Below are 24,305 nucleotides of genomic sequence, written 5' to 3'. Positions count from 1 at the left end.
ATTTGGTAAACACCCTGGGGGCTGTGGTGAGACCAAAGAGCAGGGCTCGAAACTGAAAGTGACTGGCTCCCAGCCGGAAGCGTAGGTGACTTCTGGATGCCCTGTCCATCTTTGTGGTAGTAAGCATCCTTGAGGTTGGAGCACATCCACACTTTTCCCAACAATGGGAGAATAGACTGCAATGTGACCATTCGGAACTTTGACTTTTGCACATGGGTGTTCAATCGGCTGAGATCTAAAATACATCTCAAGTCCTGTCCTTTTCAGCACCAAAAAGAATCTGGAGTAAGTCCCTAATCTGATCTGAGGGGACATGTTGGATGGCTTTTTCTAGCAGCTTTGAAACTTCTGAAGCTGTGTAAGCTCTTTGACTGTGTGGAACATCTGGGATTTTCTTCATTGGAGGGGGATTTGACGAGAAGGGAATGACATCCTCCGGAAATTCTTAGAATCCATTGGTCCTGGGTGATCTTGCCAGGCCCCTGGGTATGAGATTTGACCCCCGACAGGCTCTGGAAACGCACAGTCAGGCCTCCCATCAGGAGCGACGGTAGGGAGAACCACAAAAGGAATAGTGATCTCCCGAGTTGCAAGGGCCTCCTCTGCCCCTAGGGCAGCGTCTCCCTGAATAACCACCTCCTTACCCTGCCTCTGGAAGGGGCTGACCTTGTGCACTGGGAAAACCTGTGATTTTTTTAACCACATTTTGCCACCCCTCTGGGCCTTGGGATAAGGCCTAGCGGGAAGGACAAAACTGACTCAGACGGCAGACCGTTTTTTCCCTCCTGTTCGCACCTAGAGCGTCTTTCACCTTGGTTCCAAACAGAGAAATCAAATGGGGCATCTGAATGACGACTTGAAGGCCTCCGTGAAATTACAAAGGTGCATCCAGGCCTGCCTCCTAAGAGCAACTTGAGGCCCTACTTGCTCCCTTGGCTACATAGATTAGCCTCATGGAGGAGTTTGCAATAGAACCGAGGGTAGACATCTGAGCATTTACCTTCTGGGCCACCGCCTCAAACGTTACCCATGAGTGCATCTCCAAGCTCCTTGAGATCTCTGGAGAGATGCAAAGCATAAGTAATTCAGTGACCGTAAGGTAAAGGTCACTGAAGAAAATGTACACTTCCTGTACTGGTCCATAGTCCTAGACTCCTTGTTAGGGGGATGGATGGTGGAAGAAGTCTCAGCCAATTCCTGGGTGGCATCTGCCACCATGGCATCCACAGGGACTCCCTTGGACAGAAATTCCTCATCAAGAGACAAAATTTGTGTCTCCTGGGGACTAGTTCCAGAGTCAGGGGTTTCCCACACCCTATGACAAACCAAATCCAGAAGCTCGACAGGTGGAGATACCCCAGGAGGTGTAGGGCTGAGCACCAAAAAACTTCAGGAAGACAGACTCCTCCTTGGAGGGGGCTTTGGCTGGCCAGTCACCTCTGCTTCAAAATCTCTAGGATGTTAAAGAAACATCCTCAGAGGATGACTTGGGGGACCCTTCAGATTCCTCTAGGTCAGTGTCAGATACGAGAGAATCATCCTGGGAATCTATGTTTCCTCTTGTTTTCTTTCTGGGTGGCTCCTCAGGCAAAAACCGAGGGGCCCTCAGAAATATGGGGCCACTTGTGGGGGTACCCTGAGGCCTTGGGGCTCCGCTGTCGAGATAGATGGCGATCAGACCTGCACTGGTGTTGGGGACAGAATGACCGACCCATGATGCCACTGACTATCTGGCCAGCATGCTCTGCATGGCCTCAAAGGCTGGTCCTCCCGTATCCAAACAACCAGCCCCCGAAGCAGAGACAGGAGTCAGCACTTTGGTGCAGGGAGGCCTAAGAGACAGACTGAGCAGAGGTGTCCCAAAGCCTCTCCCTTGGGTCTGACCAAAGATGTCCCAAAGCCTCTCCCTTGGGTCTGACCAAAGAATGCTGAGTCCTGAACCCCGTGGACGGTGCAGACTAGGTCGGAGCAGACAAGCCAGGAGGGGCTGTCGGAACCAAGCACTCTGGCTCCGAAAGCAGAGATGTGCTTGGAGGAGCAAGTATCTATGCAGGTTGAGGGACCGGCTCTGGAGCAGAGAAGAATTTTGCCAGTACCAGTGACTGAAGTCTCTGCACCACTATAGACATCCATATCCAATAAAGTCCTGGAAGATTTGGAGGATAGGGAAGGAGATAGAAACCTCCTCTGAAGGGGACCTGCAAGGAGGTGATACTTGGCCTAATGCTAGGTGACCAGCTCTTAACAGGCTCCAAGAAAATTGGAGCCAAAGCAGGCTCCACAACCACGGACTTCCTGCGGCTCAGAGGGCAATGAAGCAGAGGAAGTCTAATACTGCTATTCTTCAGTGGCTGAGGAGACTGAGCCAGAGATTGCTTTTGAAGATTTAGCCTTAGAGCTGGAAGCACTCTCCAGACCCTCCTCTGAGGGTTTCAGAAGTCCCTTCAAAATTAATTTGTTCTTCCTTTCCTGAACACGCAGACTAAAGGCATGACAGAAACTGCACGATTCCTGGAGATGAAGAATCACTCCCAGACAGTACACAAACCGAGTGTCCATATGTAATGGACATTTTATAACTGCACTTGGAGCACTTGAAGCCAGAGGGCTTATGCTCCTTAGTACCTTTGGACATAGTTAAACAAGTAACTGAAAATAGACCAACAGTCAAAAAAGTCAAGTGCAGGAACAAGCCAGAGACCACAAAGACCTCTAACTCAAAAGATCCTCAGACACAAATACAAGGGGGAGGACCAATTCCTCTAATTTAAACTGTTTTAGTCCACGGGAAAACTTTAGCACACAAGGAAAGCAAGGGGACAGAATAGGTCCTCTAACTGAAACAGGCCTAGCCTGTTGGAAACAGCTAGTGGGATACCACAGAAAATGCAATCAAGAAAAAACTTCCACAATACAGACAACACACAATAGCCAATAGATTTTTTGCAAAAACATCTGCTATAGGAAAAAGTGTACTTGGCCACAGCCAAGAGCAAGACCACGTCCGAGCTACACAAGCGGCAAACAAGATCTGGGGATAGAGGAGCAGTGCAGCATGGGACACCATCTTAATCCAGCCAATAGGACTTGGAGCTAAAAAGTATAGCAGAGTCAGAGCAGACATTTGGCTCAGAACCCACAGGTAAGAATATAGGCGAGACTGGACTACATAACATCTTAGGTTATGCCAAAGCCTCAACTGGTACAGGAAAAAAATGGAAGGGGATTGAACAATTTCACAAACAGTATAACTGTAGAATGTTTGTGCTTTTCCTGAGTAACCACTGAAGGCCCAACTATTTAACACCTTCCCTCTAAACCAGAGGGATACAGTCTCCAGAAAGGTCAGTACATCAGTAAAGTAGATCCACCAGTGGACTTTTCTTGCTGTGGTCCCACTTCCCCGAAACTGGGCCCAAGTAGCAAAAAAGTATTTACTAGCCTAGAGATGATCCACAGCAATAAGGGAGGGGGCCCTGCAAGATACCTTCCAGGGTATGTGACATACTGAGAAATTACATTTGTGTAAATTGCCATTAAAGTAAAATGTCCTACTTTCCACTGTTGCAGTATTACTTACAAAAGGTATTTCTTGCAGGGGGTAGCCATGTGTCTGGGCCATCATACCAAATTTCTTAACACCTTATGTCAGATGCATATCATACATAAGACAAAACAAAAGTGAAATAGGAGCTTTAAATCCTCAAGACCAACAGCCCCAAAGAACCACAGCAACCCAGGAGGAAAAGTGCACATCCAGAAAAGGGAAAAGAAAACCTATCAGCCAGAGGGTAACAAAAAACAGCAGGAAGGAGGGAGGGACAGAATACTGAAACAGTGAAAAGCAAGACTGCTGTAAAGGCAAGATCACACAAATGTTATTTCCTCACTGCTGTAATGGGAAGTAAGGAAGCTACTGAAGGTTGGAGGAGAAGATCCCTCCAAACACCCATGCAATGTGGACCTGGAAAAACCTGCCCTAGCCCAAGAAATCACAACTTGTAATGCTTAAGGTAAACTCAGAAGACCAAGCAGCAGCTTCCAAAATAAAATAAGACCATTGAAACAACTCTAGAACAGGGCACACCCTTAGTAAAGTCTTAAACCCAAGAGATGGTTTGCTTAGAACTAAACAATTTGGCATAAAAAGCTGCCTAGATTTTAATAACTTTTTTCCAAAAGCATGGCACTGCCTATGCAAATCCAGGCATTGTAGAACCCTACCATTCAGATAAAGGTGAATGGTTTGATTTAAAAGACAACTCCCTGACCACTCGAGGCTTAAAAACTGATCAGTGTCTAAAAACTATGGCAGGACTACCATATGTTTGCAGCCCAAACACCTTGGCAGAGGTCACAGCCACCAATAGTCTTCCAAGTACATAAAAGCAAGGTAGAAGATGCTGGTTCAAAAGGTGGCTGTCCGCTTCAACAAAATTAAAGGTCCCATTGAGAAGGAACTAGACCTCCTGGAGGGTCCATAAGGACACCCTTCAAAAACTTATCAAACCTAGAGTAAAGTGGTGGATCCAAAAGCAGAAATTGACAGATGGCATACTGAGATCCACCCAATGTGAGGTAACTTGCCCCTGGACAGGTGAAAAGGGAAAAAAGTTATGTACTCACCATAACGTTCCATCAGAGTAGATACTTCATTTGTCTGCAACCTGTGGGCGTCGGATCTGACCTGGCAGCTTTCCAAGATCCGAGCTCCTCCCCTACTACCAACCACATTACCTCAGATCATTTTTTTTGCCTCACCAAATTGAGACAGAAACCAACTCCGAACCTGGCTGGTCCTTACGGAAGGATATTCCGAAGCACCGCAGAGCCAAAAGAAGCCCTACTCCTGGAAATCGTATCCAGTTTGTAATGAGAAATGAAAGTATGAGATGAGGACCAGGTAGCTGCTGAACAAATATAGTCTACTGGAACCCTAGACCAAAAGGCTGTTGAAGTAGCTACAGATCTTGTGGAATGAGCATGGATGGCAACTGGAGCTGGCTTACCAGATGAAGTCTATCCCAGCATAAGGCACTGACAGATCCAATTTGCTACAGTCACTTTAGCAATTGCCTTGCCAATGGCTGACTTTGCATAAGAAACAAACTGGTCCGACTTGCAAAAAGTAGAGTTTTGTACCTACCATAAATGTAGATGTTCGAAGATCCACATTGCTGCAGTCCTTACATATGGGGTAGTCCGCTGTCCTCGGTCGGCCCGAATACCAAAGTATTAGGCTGACGTCGGTCATGGGCGCTCAGATCTGACAGAGCGTCAGGGTATAAAAGCGCATGACCGACGTCATATCCTCAGTCTTTTCTTGCCCCAGATGTCAGAAGGCCCTAAAAAGAAAGGCCACAGCCCAAAAACAGGATACCTCCCAAAAACATGCCCAACAACCATCACCCAAACCATATAACCATGCCAAACTACAGAGGGGAAGGAGGGAGGGTAAATTGGACTGCAGCAATGTGGATCTTCGAACATCTACATTTATGGTAGGTACAAAACTGTATTATGTTCTTCATCTCACATTGCTGCAGTCCTTACATATGGGTAGAATCCCAAAGCAGAGGTAAAAGGAGGATGGCAAAATCATAAAGCATTAGGGGCTGCTAAAATGCCCTGTAATATTGCAGTGGCAAATCCAGCCCTAGACTTAGAATAAAGAGGAAGGTGGTAATGCTTGGAAAAAGTATGTACTGAACTCCAAGTGGCTGCTTCCAAAATATCTTTTGTAGCTACCCCCCTTAGAAAGGCAGTAGAAGTGGCAGTAGCTCTAGTGGAATGAGGTCTGATTCCAGCCGGAATCTCCTTACCATGATGGGAATAACAGAAAGAAATACAAAACCCAATCCATTTAGAAAGTTTGTTTTGAAACAGGTTTTCCCTGAGAACCCAAAGCAAAAGAAAAACTGCTGAGACTGCCTGAACCCCTTGGTTCTGCTCAAATAACGTAACTGCCTGTGAATATCCAAAGTATGCAAAATCTTCTCCCCTTTATTTTGGGGGTTTGCATAAAAAGTAGGCAAATGGAATAGTTTGGTTCAAGGCCACACTAGAAACCACTTTAGGCATAAAAGGAAGGATTAGTACGCAAAGATACCCTATCCTTATGAAAAATCAGGAAAGGTTCCACTGCCATAAGGGCCTGTAATTCAGAAACCCTTCTTGCAGAGGTAATGGCCAACAAAAAAGCAGTCTTCCATGATAAATACTTTAACTCGGCAGTAGCTGCAGGCTCAAAAGGTTGTAGAGTAAGCTTTTCCAACACAAAATTGAGATCCCAAGCAGGAGTAGGAGCTCTACGTGGGGGTCTTATGTTCTTTGCCCCTCTAAGAAACTGCTTAAACAAAGGATGGGAAAATAAAGGAGGGTCAGTCATAGTGAGCAGAAATGGCTGCAGCATGAACCTTTATCGAGGAGAAAGACAAACCCTTGTCCAATAACTCAGTAAGATATTGGAGAAACACTTAAATCCGGCTTGGAAACATCAAAGTCCTTCGCTTTGCTCCAAAGAAAAAATCTCCTCCATTTATCAGCGTAAACTTTCCTTGTACTAGGCCTTCTGGCCTCCAAAATAATTCAAATCTTGTTGTGGAAGCTGAGACCCTCCAGGGTCTAAAACAGAATATGCCAGGCTGTGAGATGCAGAGACAGCATCTTGACATTGAGGAAGTGATTGCTCTCCCGAGACAAAAGATGCGGAATCAAAGGCAGAGGCCATGGAGGCTCCCGTACCAAACTCCTCAGTAGTGGGTACCAGTGCTGTCGAGGCCAATCCGGCGCTATCAGAATCATGGATGGCTTGTCTATTCTGGCCTTCAAGAGTACCTTGGGAATGAGAGGCAGAGGTGGAAAGGCATAGACATGAAGAGTGCTCCAACTGAATGATAGAGCATCCACCTTCCAAGCTGTGGGATGAAACATTTTTGTGCAAAACTTTGGCAACTGGTAATTTAGTGGAGAAGCGAACAGATCTATGTCTGGAGTCCCCCATAACACTGTCAACTTTTGAAACACATGAGGATCCAGTTTCCACTCGTGAGGATCCACAATTTGTCTGCTCAACACATCCGCTAAGGAGTTCTGTGCTCCTGGTAGAAACCTTGCCTGAAGATTGAGGTGTAAACTGAGAGCAGTCTCCCACAAAATCATCGCTTGCCTGCAAAGATGGTACGAATGGGTTCCCCCTTGCTTGTTGATGTACCACACGACAGTAGGGTTGTCTGTTTGAATCAACACCTGTCCTGGGTGAAGTAAATCCTTGAAAGCCATCAATGCAAATTGGACTGCTAACATCTCCTTCAAGTTGATATGCAAATGTTGAAGTCTGACAGGCCACGTGTCTTGCACCCATTTTCCATTGAGGTGTGCTCCCCAAGCCTTGTCCGAGACATCTGTCGTTAGAATCTGACTCGCCTCTGGTCGGGTCAGAGAGTCCCTTGTTTAGGTGACATTCCTGAGCCCACCACAAAAATTCTCTCTGAATGCAAGGTATTATCTGAATGACAGTGTCTAGATCTTGGCAGTGTTGTGTCCATACATTTTTGATACCATTGAAGCTTCCTCATATGCAGTTTGGCATTGGGAAGCACCAGAATACAAGATGCCATGAACCCCAAGGCTTGAAGGACTGTCCTTGCAGTCAGCCTGGACTGTAGAGACATTTGATGGAAATAGAGAAAGGCTTCTTTGTTTGTCCGGGGTCAAAAAGGCCATCTGGGAAGCTGTATTCAGTCTCACACCCAGAAAGCACATGTCCTGAGAGGGTACTAGACTGGACTTTGTTTCGTTCACAGAATACCCTAGGCATCTTAACACTACCATCACATACTGTAGATGATGCAGAAGTTAGTCTGTGTTGTGCAATAATCAGGCAATCGTCCAAATAAGGATAAATCTGTATTCCTCTTAACCTGAAAAAGGCTATCACTGGAGCCAGAACCTTTGTGAACACTCTGGGTGCAGTCGATAAGCCAAAGGGCAATGCAGAGAACTGATAATGTAAATTTCCAGCCCGAAAATGCAGGTACCTCCTGCAACTGGGCCCGATAGGGACATGAAGATAAGCCTCTTTGAGATCCAGAGTTACCATCCAGTGATCTTTTCCCAACAGAGGTAAAAGCTGTTGTAACGTCAGCATTTTGAACTTTGGAATGTCCAGATAAGTGTTGAGGATAGATAAATCCAAAATTGGTCTCCACGCGTTCCCTTTCTTTGGCAGTAGAAACAGGCAAGAATAAAATCCTAGTCCCACTTCTGACAGAGGAACTGGCTGTATAGCTCCTATTTGAAGTAAAGAAATCTGCTTGTGAGCCTCTATCCTTTGCCGAGGAGGAACGTCTGGCATGCCTTTGAAAGGAGGCAATGTATGGAAATAGAACTTGTAGCCTCGGTTTATAATGTCCAATACCCATTTGTCCTGGGTGACAAAGCCAGTTTTGCTTGAAGAGTGCTAACTTTCCTCCCAAAGGAGCTGCCAGGGAAGAAGAATCTGGCAGCTGAAAATGCAGGTCATTGGGCCTGTTTACAAAAGGACTGGCCCCTGCCCTCACCTGCAGATTGTGCAGGTGAACTCAAGTTCTAGGCCTGAATGTACTGTGAGCTCTGCCCCTGCCACGTCTAGATCTACCCCTAGACTGAGAATCAGAAGGGTAGGTCCACCCCTTAGTAGGCCAATTTCTACTAAACTTTGGAGGTTGCACCTGCAAAAAATCTTTAACAGTCTGCATGGACATGGCCTTGTCTTCCATTTTCTTCAAAATGGACTCCACAGGGGGACCAAACAAAACTTCAGACTGTAAAGGGGCATCCAGAATTCTAGTTTTAACATGCTCGGACAAATTCTGATCCTTAAGCCAGGCGTGCCTACGAAGAACTGAACCAGTGGCAGCCACCCTAGAAGAGGCCTGTACAGCATCAAAACCACACTGCAAGGAATGCTTACCCACCTGTTCAGAGACATGTACTAAATCCTGCAATTCTTTACACTCTATGCCCTCTGCCAAAGCATCCACTTTAGATTTTAGTGGAGAGAGGAAATTCTGATATTTCAACATATGAAACTGGCAATTTAAAGCCCTCATTGCTAAAGTAGAAGAGGTATACACCTTCTTACCCCATCTATCCAAAGCTCTAGCTTCCTTATCTAGAGCTACAACAGAAGCTCTAACACCCTTAGGCCCCTGACTAATAGTTTCTGGGTCCGCCCTAGGACTCCTATACAGATATTTATGAGCCTCAGGCACCCTGTAATACCTGTCCGGTTTAACTGGCGCAGGAGGCAAAGAATCTGGATTAAGGGAAGCCTCCGAGAAAACATCTTGAACATCCAAAACAGGAGGTATAGCCAAGGGTCTATGCTGTGGTAAAAACAAGAATTCCCTAAGCCTCTTCCGTGAATCAGAGAAATCCTGTCCTTCCCACTTAAAATGCTCCCTCATGGAATGCAGAGTTTCTGAAAATGAAAAATCCTCTGGAGGAGAAGCAGGAGTGGAATCCTCTGCATCAGAATCCGAATAAGGGGGAAAATCTTGAATATCTTCAGCAGAAGAGTCTGAGTCATCTGAGGCCTGATCCAAACTTTCCAACTCTGGCTCCACCCTGGGCCTCTTATCAGGAGGGGGCATAGAACCTCTAATTAAAGTAATCAAATCTTCAGCAGACCCTGAAGTACCTGGAGGGACACCAGAGGAAGGCAAAACAGACCTGCCCTTAGAAGAAGCCTTAGAAATAGTAGCAGAAGGCCTAACCACCTTAGGCATAGAAGGGAGAACAGTAACTTGAGGCCCCTTCAGCTTGACCTGACTCCTGTGAGGCCACATCCTGCAAAATCAAAGTTTCCCCCTGAGACTCAACAGAAACTTCAGCCGGATCCACCTGCTCCACAGTAGTTTCTGCAGGACCGGCGTCCGAAACGGACGAATCAACCTGTCTAGGTTTCAAGGATTTGTCTTTGCGCTTCTTCGTGGAAGCGGGTATTGGAGGATCCGACGGCATATTATAATTACACCGCTTACCAAAGACTAACCTAGCACAATCTAACCTTTTTATAGTGCGCTTATTAAACCTAGCACAAAACCGACACCCGACTACGTCGTGGTCCGGTCCCAAACAAGGAATGCAAAGAGAGTGATAATCCCTATGCGGTATCTGTTTCCCACAAGAAATACAATTATTCACTTTTTCTGACATCCGGAATTAACTGAGGCAAGAAAAAACAAAAATATTCCCCAACGGGGTACTTAGCCCAACTTGGTTTCGGTCTGAAACTCAGAATGAAAATTTCAGAATGCCGAACGGCACTTGCAACGCTGCTTCTGCATCGGACCATGCGGCAAAAAAGACTGAGGATATGACGTCTGTCATGCGCTTTTATACCCTGACGCTCTGATGTCAGATCTGAGCACCCATGACCGACGTCAGCCTAATACTTTGGTATTTGGGCCGACAGAGGACAGCGGACTACCCCATATGTAAGGACTGCAGCAATGTGAGATGAACATCTCTCTACTCCTGTGCAAGTAAACGCAGTTCTGTGTACATCCAATTTGTGCAACGTGTATTCACCTTTGTGAAAATTTGGGAAAAATACAGGAACATTTGATTGATTTGATTCTGTAGCCACCTTAGGCAAGAAAGACGGATTAGTCCCTTGGGACACTCTACCCTTGTGAAAGATAAGGTACTGAGGTTTGATAGAGCTTGTAATTCTGAAACCCTCTTGGCTGAAGTAATAGCCACCAAGAAAGCAGTTTTCCAAGATAAGAACTTCAATGGAACCAAGGCCGCAGGCTCGAAAGGTGGTCTTGTCGAGGCTTGCAAGACCAGAGTGAGATCCCACGGGGAAACCAGTCTTTACAGGTGGTTTCAAAAGAAAAATGCCTCAAGGTTTTGCACAACTTTGTAGATGCTAAGGAGCCCATGCCGTCCCCCACATGAAAATAGATGGCCGCCAACTGCACCTTGACTGTGGAGGCACTTGCTCCCTGCCTAAAAAGCAAGGAAAGGAAGTCCAGAATAGTTGGAATAGGGACAGTAAATTGGTCCAAGTCTGTCTTTGGCCCAGATGGAGAAACGTTTCCATTTACTGTTGTAAAGTTTTCTGGTAGACTGTTTATGAGCCGCCACCAGAATGGCCTTAACGGGGGATGAGATACCGGGAGTCCTAGCCATTAATGGAACTGGATCAACCAAGCAGCAAGTTTGAGATTGACCAGGTTTGGGGTATGGCATCTCACTGGATGCAAGATTAGGTCTGGACTGGGATCCAGAATCCCTGGAGGAGCCATACGGTGAGACTGCAGAAAGGGGGACCAGATCTGTCGAGGCCAGAATGGGGCTATGAGGATATCTCTGCTCCCCAACAGACAGGCTTTCTGGATGAATTTCATCACGAGTGGGAGGGGGATAAGCATAAAGGAGTCTGGGAGGCCAAGACTGGACTACAGCATCTCTGGGGGTCTCCCCTCTGGGGGGAACTATCGCAAAGTACTCGCTGCATTTTGCGTTTAAAGGAGAAGCGAAAAGATCGCAGCGAGGCTGACCCCATTTGTGGAAGATCTGCTTCGCAACAGACTGATTCAGAGACCACTCATATGGAGTGAGGAGCACTCGACTTAGCTTGTCCGCTAATATGTTGGACCGTCCCAGAATGTGCATTGCTATCAGAAAGCGGTTGGTGGAAATCTCCCATTCCCACACTCTCATGGCTTCGACATGGGATAAGATCTGGTCCCTCCTTGTTTGTTTATATACCAGACTACTGACATGTAGTCAGTCTGGATTGCAATAGTCCCTAGGGGAAGAAGGTTGTGGAAAGCTTGCACCGCCCTCATCTCTAGGACATTGACATGCAATGCGGTCTCTATGGAAGTCCACGTGCCTTGAATGGATCTGCCTGAACAATGCCCCCCCCACCAGAGGAGAGAAGCATCCGTGGTAAACGTGGCTTCGACCGGGGGGAATCAAAGGGCCTCCCTTCTGAGTTCCTGTGCCTGTAACCACCACAGAAGGGAGTCCCTGCACACCCTGCTCAGGGGTATTGGCGTGCTTAACGGGTGGACTGACAGGGACCATTGGACTTGAAGGGTCCATTGTAATATGCACATTCACAGACGGGCATAGAGACCGATCGCTGCTGACAGACCCCAGTGCCCTCAGGACCAACTCCCCAGAGGAGCAGGGCTCCGAAGGGCTAACACCTGATATGACAAGCTGTTCAGCCTGACTGACATTAGAACTTGGGAGATTCGTATCTAACCTGGCCCCTATGAATTCTAGGGCTTGAGTGGGGCACAGGCAGGATTTCTGCTCGTTCACTGAGATGCCTAGGTTGTGGGCCAGAGACCTAGCATAATATCTCGCCACAGAGCTGATGCCTGTTGGTCGCGGTGAGGAGCCAGTCTAGGTAAGGGAAGACCTGAATGCCCTGGAGTCTCAGGTGGGCTGCAACCACTGCCATGACCTTGAACACTCTGGGGGCTGAGGTGAGGCCAAATGGAAGAACCCTGAATTGATAATGACCAGCTCAGAGCTGGAAGCGGAGGAACCTCCTGGATAGTCTGTCCATTAAGATGTGGTAATACACATCCTTGAGGTCTAATGAGCACATCCAGTTCTCCCGCAGAAGGGGGAGAATTGATTGGAGTGACCTGGAACTTTTCCTTGGGTATGAACAGGTTCAGAGCGGAAAGGTACACCTGGATGAAGTAGTAGAGGCGAGCCATGAGGGCCGCCTCAAAGATCGAGGGAGACCTATCCTCCTCTGGCAAGAAACAGGGCGAATGGCACCGAGAGGAGGGGGATCCGGAGACCCTAGAGGGAGACTTAAGCAGTTTCACTGGCAGAGCCGAAGGATAAGATTCGGTCCGCCTTTTGTGGGACTTGTGTCCTTCCTTATCCTTGTGCCTGCTCTAAGGGAAGAGGCACTAGTTTCCCCCAGAGCTCAGACCCGATGAGGGAGGTTGAGTCCTGGGTAGAGCTAAGGGGATAGACTGCGCCGAAGCTGACGAAGCAACTGGAGCCCGAACGGGAGAGGAAGAAGCAGACTCCTGGGGGAGCTTTCCCGCCAGGATCAGCTTGTTCTTCCTATCCCAAAGTGCCCGGGGGTTAAAGGCCGCACAGATCTGGCAGGCCTCTGACAAATGGGCTGCCCCCAGGCATAAAACGCACTGTGTGGCCATCAGCTGGGGAACGCTTGTGGCCACTAAGTACATTTAGAAAAACGGCCTTAGGCTCTTCAGACATTCACACACCCAAACAGTAGGAGGGGGAGGGGAGTGAAGATAAGCTAGTAGTTAAATTAACAAAAAAGGGACCAAAACTAGCACAAGTAGAAAAAGGGACCAACACAATGACAACTTTGTTTGAAAAAAGTTGGTTTAAAACCAGCAATGATCTCACCCAGCCAGGAGCTCTTCACAGGGAAACTTCTTCAGCCGCGGCAAAAAACGATCTGAGGTAATGTGGTTTGTAGTAGGGTATTATGGGTAGGGGGAGGAACTAGGAGCTCGGATCTTGGAAAGCTGCCGGATCGGATATGAGGTCGGATCAGACACCCACAGGTTGCAGATCAAATGAAGTAACTACGTCAGATCTACAGTTGCACGTAGAAAAATTATGTTTGAGCATTCACTATTTTAGCCCCAATATATGGGCTTCTGGTTGTGGAAGGCCTTGACCAGCCAACTACCAAAGAAATCTCAGGAACTGTTTCATGAGGTGAAGGGAAAGGTTGACATGCTCCACTTAAAACCCCAATCCCTCAGAGCCACACGCTCCAGGCATCTAAACCTTATCACAATGAACTAAACATGCTGGAGGGATAGGCTCCTGACCCAGAGACTCCCCATGCGCTGGAATAGACTGCCCATACACATGTCAAGCAAAGCACCCCCTTGACCTTCTTCAAACGGAGCCTTTACGATTGGATGCGAGACAGGAAATTTACCCCAGGGTTCACATTAGTCACCCTGCTAGACAGGGGTCCAGGGAAGTAAATATTGTGGGAAGAAATATCCAGGGAATTCTGGCTAGGCTTTTATAGGCCCTAGGGCTGATTGCCTGGTCATAGGTTGGTACTAGGCTAACAGGCTGAAATGGCTGAAGTGTGAATTTTAGAAACAAATACTTTGTCAAAAAGGGCTGGATTAGTATGAAGGATCAGAGGAACATGAAAGTGGAGAGTTCAGTCTTGTGCATCATACAGTAAATACTTTCCATTTGGTGGAGGAAGATTTTACTAGGTCTCCTGCCTAAAATGTCCAGGATGTTCCCATCCAGGGGGTCAAAATATAATCCAAGCTGTCAATTTAAGTGTGTTCAGGCTGGGGCATACGATTGTCCTTTGTGTCAGAGCCACTCATTGGGGCAGCAGCCATGGTTCCTTCTTGCTGAGACAGCATTAGGGGATACCAGTGCTGCCTTTGCCAATTAGGGGTGAGGAAAGCAGTAAGAGCTGTCCAAGGGAAGGAGAAGTTAGTGGCCAACTTGGTTTTGGCCTGTGAGCAACACTTACAAAATGACTTCTGGGACGAAAAATGAGTTCTATTACAAGAGTAGGTTCAGTAATGAAAGAAAATGGTAGATTTGTAGTACTAAGGGGCTACTGGCAAGGGAATATTACACGAATGTACGTCTAATTCCACCCAAAACTTCTGTAATGCAGCTTAAGAAACTGAGAAATTCAGTTTTCAGCGATTAGATATAGATGGTACCAGGAGTCTGGATTTGCAGCAATGAGACATCTGTTGGGCCCTGAATTCCAAACAAGATGGTAGATTTTAAAGTTTACAAAAATATTTGTCATGGAAGATGCGACTTCAGTAGTTGAGTGAATTTACATATTCCCCCCAAAAAAACATGTCAGGATAGGTAAATTAGATTTCATAAGAGCATGTGCATTTTGATAAGCATCCAATAGCTACTTCAGATAATGAGCCAATAACCAAATTAAAAATGACAGGCACTTCCACTTACCTGGTGGAGACAAGAATTTAAGGAATGTTAGTGAATTAGGAAGATAATTTCTTTTGAAAATAAAGCTAGGGATTGGGATAAACTTAAGTGGCGTAAACCTAGGGTAGAAATGAGATGTTAAGCAGTAGCATTTGGACTGAAAATTGCAGACTGGGGAATATCAGAGCAGCAACTGCAGAATGAACAAAAATATGCACAAGTTTAGAAAGACAGTTAAGCAACTATTTTAAATCCAAGCACACAAGTTAGCATAACTAATAGAAAGGGTTGCTGCCCAAGCTTAGGGATAAGGAAGCTGGCATCCTAGACACTGGGAAAAAAATAGTACGGCCAGCTGGTGCAGCTTGTTAAAACGGTTTTAGAGGATATTCAAAAACTGTTGAAAATTATGGAGAAGTGTGGAACTAGAGGAATGGCATACATTTACCAATCTTAAATGTAGTTGGTAATAAGGTTATCAGGCAATTCTAGTAAGGATGTTAATTCAGTGAATGGATTCCAACTTTTCCGTTGGATAGTGTGTAGTGTCAAAAGCTTTGGAGAAAGCTTGGAATTTATTCAAGCCAGACTGTTTCATTTTAAAGTAAATTAGGTGAGAAACTGGCTATTTTACAGAAAGAACAAGTCATTCAAAAAGATTAGGCTGCTGGGTATGGCCAAATGTGGTTGCTCAATACATTTTAGTAATGTACCATTTTAGTTGGGCATCACATTCAGTTTAGGGACATTTTTCTTGATTCAATCGAGTATCTAGCTAGTTATTGTCCATTATACGACCCCCATTAATATTCAAAAACATGCATGCTGATTGGTCAGCATGCACGTTGCAAGTCAGAGTTATAGTAATGGAAAAAGGTTGTCGCCCAGACTTTTTCCATTACTATAACTTTTACAGCAACAGAGAATGCAAGATCTCCGTTGCTTCACTCTCCCTATGTTAAGAGTTTAACATAGGGAGACAGCTTTAAAAAAGGCAAGATTCTCTGTTGCTTTTTTTAAAGCTGTCTCGCTATGTTAAACTTCCTAAACTCCCTTTAACAGCAAGAGTTTGTAAAAAGCAACCGAGAGCTTGCTTTCTCAGTTGCTTTTTTCAAAACTGTCACTATGTTAAATGGGTTTAACATAGCAAAACAGTTTAGTTTGTAAAAAAACAGATTCCTCTCTGTTTTTGCCCACAGCTCTGATGTACTGCATAGGCATACGCAGTATCAGAACTGCTACAGAATACCAGAGAGCTGCGGAAGGGCAGCAAGGAGGCATACAATGCCATTTAAGAAAAGTAATTTTTCTTAATGTTATTGTATAATAGCAATAACCCACTTCTGGGTGTGGGTAATGTTGGATTTACCCACAGTTGGCTTTGTTTGGCCACTCAGGCTTTGCCCTCGTGACCAAACCACACCAACCGTGGGCAAATCCAGCATTACCCACACCTAGGTGTGGGTTATTGCTATATTCTACACAGGATAAAACTGCAAGTAGTGAGGATTTATGAGCACTTACTGGATTAGGAAGAGAATGACCAATGCCCTTAGTAAATCACATTCGAGAATAGTACCCATAGATTTGGTTGGATGTGGTTTTAGATCACATTTTAATGGACACAAGGATTTTACTTCTGAACATTTAAACAAATGAGAACTGGTATGGCAAAGTTAAATGCCATTAGTTTTCCAGGCCTGAATGAGTCCTGTTCTATTGTTTTAAAATAGAATGCATAAATTAGGTTTAATTCATGCTCATTTATGCCAATTGAGTCAATTAGTTCTTGGCTATTGGTTCATTTTGATCATACAAAAATGCATTTTCAGTGATTGTATGCATTGCAGTCAGTTCTGAAGTTCCTGTACAACTGCTGGTATGAAAGCACCGATTAGGTTTATAAGCGGTATTGTACTTCATTCAAATTAGTCAGATCAGTTCCAGGTGTCTTGTCACTTTCAGCACCACAGGTTAGCAGGTACTGGTGTGGTCCTGTAGATAAACAGGCCATCATGTAGAGGTTCTAGAAATATTTTGAAAATTAAAATCAGAACTATGCAAATAAAGTCTAGAGAATATTTGCATAGGTATTTATACTCAAAATCTCAGGGAAACTGAAAATGGAGGTGCGATGGAGATAAGTTGAGTGTAATGAGTTGGCAGACTAAATTAATTGCAGACTAATCAAATACTGTGAGCAAATTATGTTTCAGCTATGACAAAATTGGGTTTGCCTAGACATATAGCAAGGCCTAGAGTCTTCATGGTTTCCAAAAACAGTTACTAGAAAATAGTAATCATACTAAACTAGTAGTTAATACCAAACATACAACAGATCTTTAGAAAAGGATAACAAATTGTGGGGATACATGCAGAACATTTTAGAGGAATGAAGTTTAAAAGGCAGGATGTGAATGAGCTATTTAATATATTAAAGGTGTTACTGCTCAATGCTAGGAAGCAGCAGACAGCACAACAATGCAAAATTATACTGCCTTCCACATTTACAATTACCAGAGGGGGACAAAGGTGAAGTCTCTCAATTTAAAGATATTAACCTTAAGGCTGGTCTAACAGGACAATGCACTTAAGCTTCTCTACATTCAAATCACCATAGGCAAAATCCACTTCCTTGCATAGGTCTTCCACTATTGACCCAGGAAACTCATACCATGTATTTAAACTTCCTGGAAACTCACCATCCAACCCAACACCAAAAATTCATGGGAGACCAATTATCCCACTTAAGTGGGAATCCTAGGACACAAAATATACAGGCAAATTCCTAAACTAGACTGTCAACACACCAACCAAGGTGGTAACCATACTGGTGCACTAAACACCTAGTTTTTTCTGGTAAGAGAAGACTTACAAAATTTACTCCCTCTGAGAAAGCCTGGATCAGCTAACCCTGGAATACTCTGGTACTCCTAGGCCAACTTCCTACTAGTAAGTGATAAAAGTTTAAGCCCCCCCCCCCAAAGACCTTCAGAATACTGCTGCTTACAACTGCTCAAAGACTATACAATGATGTTAAGAGCTGCAGAGGCAGCTGTACCCACAATGTAGTACAGAGCCAACTCAAAAATCAAGCCACTCAGGTGAAATCCCAGGCTGTATAGAGGAAAATGGCAAAAATTTAGGAGGTGCAGCACCCAGCAAAATAAAAAATCACTCAAAGCCACCAACTCAAGTCTATCAAAGCCTAAGGTAAATTTGACCCCTCCAGGCCAAGTACTACCACTAGGCACTCTTTAGCCTATGTCTGTAGCCTCTAAAAGGGGATACAATTGTGCGAGAAGCTAACTAAATGGAGTCAGAAGATATAGCAATCCTACTAGCCAACACATTCAGCTTCAACTATATCCCTCTCTCCCCTCAACCACCCCTCAGGAAATATCAAATACAACTCCCCGTACCATTAGGGAACAGGTCCTTAATATGCTCTCCAAGGCTAGCACTGCATCAATGGGCCCAGACAATATCCCAGTATGCCTTCTAAACAGGTGATGCTTCATGCCATTAGGCCCTCAAATTGCTATTAAAATAGTTTCTGAATAGAGTGCTTCATGAATGGACAGCTGCACAAAGCTGGAAACGAGAGAAGTCTCATATGCAAAGCCATGGAAAGTCAATGACATAGGAAACCTCCAGACACTAGATCCAAGCCAATTCATTTAAGAGCAGGTCATGCCTACTCAACTTGGACTTTAAGGTCACCAATGCCATGAATGGGTCAAAGTGATTAACACTGCTCACCCTGACTTCGCCAAAGCATTTGACAATACCTCACTTGGGCAATGAAAGTCAGAATAGGTGCATACCCTTGTGTAACCTGGTGGACAGCCAGCTGGCTCACAGGATCTAGGAAGCTAGAATTTGGGAGTCCACCTCTACGGAGGCAAGTCATAAGAGTCCTTCAGGGGATCAGTCCTAAAACAGCTCTGGCATTTACTTCTCTGAAAGCAAAATGTCAAATGACATTTAGCTGACAACATTTGCAGATGACCACAAATTAGTCATAGAATCCCCCACAGACAAATGTTCTCCAGGAAGGGCAGACAAACTGGTGTTAGAGCCATGGACTTTATGCCAAGAAATGTACAACAGTATCCTTCAAGAAGTCATCCACCCCTGATAGCTATATTAACACCCTTGAGATGACCCAGCATTCAGGACCTTGGTGACAAACTAGCCTTTGACCACTCCACTGCCCCTCAGCAGCCACCACTCCACTGCCACCCCCCCAACAGTATGCAACTATCCAGGCATAAGCTAGTCAAAGTCCATAAAGATACCTCATTAAAAGAATACAGAGTGCAACATGTCCTAGGCCCTCTACATGCATCTCCTGTAGGATGGAGGGAGATTTATGCCTGGCATACAAGGTACCAAGACCCCAATGACTGGCTTTCTGCATACCCATGAAATAAACCACACCACAACTAATGCTGTTTGGATCCCAGATACAACCCTTCTCAGAGACTGCCTCCCATCCATGTGAAGCAAGGTTCCTCCCTAACACAATTCAAGTGGGACTTGGACAATTGAATGGGGAACAGGAAATTCATCCCTGGTTTGGCACCCATGACTCCAATTGACACAGGAAGCCTGTAAATGGTTCATCTTCCAAGCCCCTGCTTATACTTAACAGTACAGGAACTAGTCAGACATTTGGGATGCATGGCTAGACTTAAAGGCCCTTGGGGTTAGCCCAATTAAAACTGAAAGCTAAAACTTACTTTCAGAGCTCTTATTTCTAAAAGGTTTAGAAGTATGCCTGTGCATTGCAACCTTGCTGACAGCAAAATAACGCAGCATCATATGGTCAATCAGGTCAAAAAAAGCAGTACTACTTTTAAGAGCTCCTCCCCTTGCAGCATTAACTTGGATACTCTGCTTCTGTCAAAAACAGCAGATTGTCACTTTAGTTTTAGCCATGCACAAAGGCGAAGTTACCTTTGCAACTGCATCTGCCATCCCTCCCCAGAAGGAAGAATTTCAGCAGACATTAGGTTTTACTGGAATGCAGTTTAAAAACTGCCATCTTGTCTTGGTAAGGAGAGGCTTGCAAGAAATTAAATCCCCTCTACCAGAATGTGGTTAACCAATCACAGGAAATCTACAGTAACAAGCCATGCCACGAGGGTGGCCTCCAGTAGTCCACTAAGAAGCTTTCCCTAGGACTGCATAATGTCATGCCATTATTGACCAGACCATTATTCCAGCACCTGGGCCTCCAACACCAATGTTTCAGGTCTGTTATCCTCAAGCCCTGCCCTTTTAATCTCCTAGTTGACCTTTAAGGTACCTTTGCACAGCATTGGATTCACTTTATTGCAGAGGGGCCTTGAATTCAGGTTGGGTATGTAACATATCTGTGAGATTTTCTTTGAGTGTGCTAACCACCCCTCATACCTCCCTATCCAGAATGTTTAACTGCATGTGCAGTAATGTTCACACTAAATGGTGGGCAAATATGCAGGGCTGACCATACTGTCCTATTACATCGTATGGGAGAATTCAGACTTGTCCAGTCTTGTCAAAAAGTTAATTCAGCCTTATTTGGTTTTGGAAGCACTACAATTTTTCAAAAAAGGTTTAGGCCCAATATCCAGGTCATTTATGTGTTTTGGTAGGCTAGTACCAAGTCTCCCTACGACATACTTTAGTGTAAACTATCCACGTAACCAGACTAGTAAAACCACTTACTTCCCCTTTACTGCAGATGACATTTTTGTTCTGCATTTCTACATACAACAGTTCTACACATTTCACTCACTTTCAATGAATAACTACACTCCATGTATTCCTTAGCACCTTGGCTTGTGCTACCCAGGGGTGCATTACTCCAATAAAAAAAAATTATACCAAAAGTTCATAAAACACCAAAAATGAATTTAGACATGTCCACACCTCAAAGTATACCATGTTGAAATGATCACACCCCACCCTTGTACAAAACTACACTGGCCAAAATATATGTAGAACTGCTTAAACTGCCATTACACCTCATGTGCAGAAGCAACCATACTTTCACACCATCTGGTAAGTGCTCATTTTCTTCCTTTAACTTTTCCTTTGGTCTGGCCAATAAATCTTCACACAGGCAACTTTACATGTAACAATTTAACTTTAATCTTAAATTTTCCATTCAACATCCACTTCAACCGATTTACATAAACAAGGTTGGAAAAAATGAAAACATTTATAAACATTCAGACGAGATTAGTGCAAAAATCAGAAGCCGAAATGCAGGAGACTTATGGAGACTGTTCAAGAGGTTTAAAAAACATGGTAGAATTAGGGAAAGTCTGATGTGCCAGAGAAACTAGAAGGGACAATATGATAGTGCAAATAAAAAAAACCTTAACTGTCAAACTGTAGCAGGAAGCTACAAACGAAAGGGTACATCATATGCTCCAAATCTGGCCATGAGCAAGCAGCTAAAACCTGTATTAAATATGTAATGCATATCAGCAGAAAGTTGATCCTTGTAACTGTGGCAAAAGGGCAGAAGTAAAAAAGTTGACTTGTTTGTGAAGTGATTATTCCATGTACACCAGGCCAAAGAGAAGACACTTATTCCAGCATTCAGGAATATCAAGAGGCATGCAAGATTCAAGCAACTGTACCTAGCAGTCTTCTGAATATTTTCCTGGGAGATCAGTTATTTTTTGATGCACAAGCTAAAGTTTTTCCAATAAAGAGTGGGCCATCAAGCAGATTGGGACTCTAGCCAGTGAAGCCTTTTCCATTATTCCAAAAGGGAATTCAGACCAAACTGCACACAAGTAGACTAGAAGAACCAGAGTACATTGGAACTTGACCAGAACCTGCAAATGAGAGAAGAGGATGTCCAGCAACACAAATTAGTGAACAAGACTGCAAAGCATCAGCTGTATTTGTGATGCACTAGTGTATGAAATACTGCACAGCTATATCAGGGGTAATGAGAAAAGATTACCAGTTCACAAGAGAAACAGGTTATATTTATGGCTCCCAAATACGCAATAATCCGTAAGACTTATTTTTGCCTAGAAGTGTTTATTCCTCTTCCAAAATACTTAAGGCAAGAATTTGTAAATGTGAATTTAATATGGTTATTTCACAAGTGCTAAAACACCCATATTGAACTGAAAGATACAAATTATAAAAGAAAATGTGCACTGTTTATCTTACAAGTACCTGGTGATACAGCTGCATGAATAGTCAAGGGGACTTTGTACACCTTTCCTTTTTTCAGAAAGCTGAAAAGCTTCTTTAAGCATGTGGAAAATGATTGCTTTCATTTGCCCCTGATGTTTTACACCTACAAGGTTTAAAAGGCCAGGAATGGACATTTGTACAACACTTACACTTACTTTCCACCAAGACACTGCCCCCCCCAAAAAAAAACTCTCCTTTCCCTCCATTTTAACACTGCACAAGGTCAAATGGAGCATTTCTATGCATACCACCACTCAAAGCCTTAAATTTGCAAGAATTCACTTTAGTCATGTTTTAGAAACAAGTCTACAATATTGCAAACTCAAGCAAGTGTTTGCTAGGTAATCGTAAAGCTAATCTTATTTAAAGCTCAACTGTTTAGTGCTGGTGCATAGAGTAGACCGTCAGAAAATTGGTGGTTTATATCCATTCTGTCAAAGGAGAAACATTCACAGCTGCAAGATAAACTTTAAAAGTTGTATTAGTAACTCACCGGATTTCATCATCTGGGCCACCGTGTGTGAGATTTTCTGGATTGAAATGAGGACCTGCACTTATGCAACCTATGAAGGAAAAAATGAAATTCTGCCACTGGTAGAACTGGTAAACACAATATAAAAAACATTGTGACTAATCCCACTGTCTTGTAGGACAGCAATGCATCTTATTATACCATTAAATGTTTATTTTTAAAAGTAAGCTTGAGGTAGCAAGGAAGATGCTAACTGAAGTGCAAGACAAACAAGCATTTTAAAAACTCTTGATTGGAGGCAGTCTATTAAAGCATCATGGTACTGGATGTTGGAACAGAATCTGGCTGGTTAGATTTGAAACCTACTCCTGTGGATGGCGATGTAATGCTAAATATGGCCACAGTGTCTACTAAAGTCCTATATTGCACAGCTTAAAAGGGATGTTTATCTAGTGAGACCATTGCACCTTCTCAGCCCTCATTAGGCCAGTCATTACTTAACACCCCCCTCTGGCATGCATCTTCCAGACAACTTCCACAGAAATACCTGAATGAAAAGGCTACAAGGCCTAAAAATACCCACCATGGACAGATTTAAAGAGTTACTAAACTTGGTATTCTACAGACTACCAAGAGGCAACCTGTGTCTGGGATGCAACGTGTTTACTGAACATTAACAGGTCAAACAGCATCAGAAATACCAATCTTCTGCAACAGAAAAGTTGAGGGACAGACATCTTGCAAAAGCTACCACTACTCTGAACAGCTCCCCATCCACATAAGTTAGTCCATAAACAAGCAGAATATGAATTAATGGATTCAAAACAAAAGGTTCGACCACCCCTGTAGTACTAAAGGACAGAGGCAGGTCTTAAATGCTTATTCCATGCATGTGACTCCAAATCTTTCCAAATTTTCATTGGTGACAATTATAGACCATGACATGGACAAGGCCATCTTTAACCAAATGGGATAAGTTATCTTAAGCACAAGGGAAATTGGTTAAGTCTACAGGGCCAAGGACAGCTACCCTTGTACTTGCCCATGAAGCTACAAGGAGAGAGACCTGCTGTGAGCCAAGAAGAGCACAAGCTCATAAATCTTCACGATGCCCCTAAATATCAATAGAAAGGGTGGAAATGCATACAGGAATATTCGCATCCAAGGGAAAGTATCAGTTTCACACTTGTTTGAAAGGAATCCTGGAGCACAACTTTAGTGTTCTGTTTTGGAAGGAGGTACAGATTTGAGGCATTCATGACTGATCAATCCCTGAAGACCCCCCCCTGTACAATTTCCATTCATGAACTGTTCTAGCTGTTCCCACTGCCACAGTTCTCTGAATATTGGATGCTTGGAGGGTTACACTGCAGTAGAATGTCACCTACCACACCAGCCTGGAGGTTAAGATATGGTAGCCCATGCACCATATGGACTAGGGTCTAATCAACTGGAGCAACAGACATCCAAAGCAGAAATGCAAGCAACATCCACCCCCCAACACAACCCAAATGACAGCCCACAGGCATAATGTACCCAACACTCAAGGCACACTGATGTTCTACTCACCATGCTAAACTAGGAGAAAGTTACTGTCAGCTGCCTATCGGATGCCAGGATCCAACACAACGCATGCACTCGGGTCACTCCACAGTAA

General features: G+C 44.3%; 1 protein-coding gene across 1 annotated transcript in view; it reads right to left on the bottom strand.

The window, feature by feature from the left end:
• Window positions 1-24,305, bottom strand: part of SOD1 (superoxide dismutase 1) — a 264,044-nt gene that overhangs the window by 217,361 nt on the left and 22,378 nt on the right. Inside the window, exon 3 of the mRNA XM_044071412.1 lies at window positions 22,670-22,739. Within this exon, the coding sequence (XP_043927347.1) occupies window positions 22,670-22,739 (70 nt within the window). The remainder of the gene's footprint in view (window positions 1-22,669; window positions 22,740-24,305) is intronic.

This window comes from Protopterus annectens, chromosome 5.part0 (genome assembly GCF_019279795.1).
Source record: "Protopterus annectens isolate FY-2018-M chromosome 5.part0, PAN1.0, whole genome shotgun sequence".
Lineage (NCBI taxonomy): Eukaryota > Metazoa > Chordata > Ceratodontiformes > Protopteridae > Protopterus > Protopterus annectens.
This window is presented reverse-complemented; position numbering and strand designations above follow the sequence as displayed.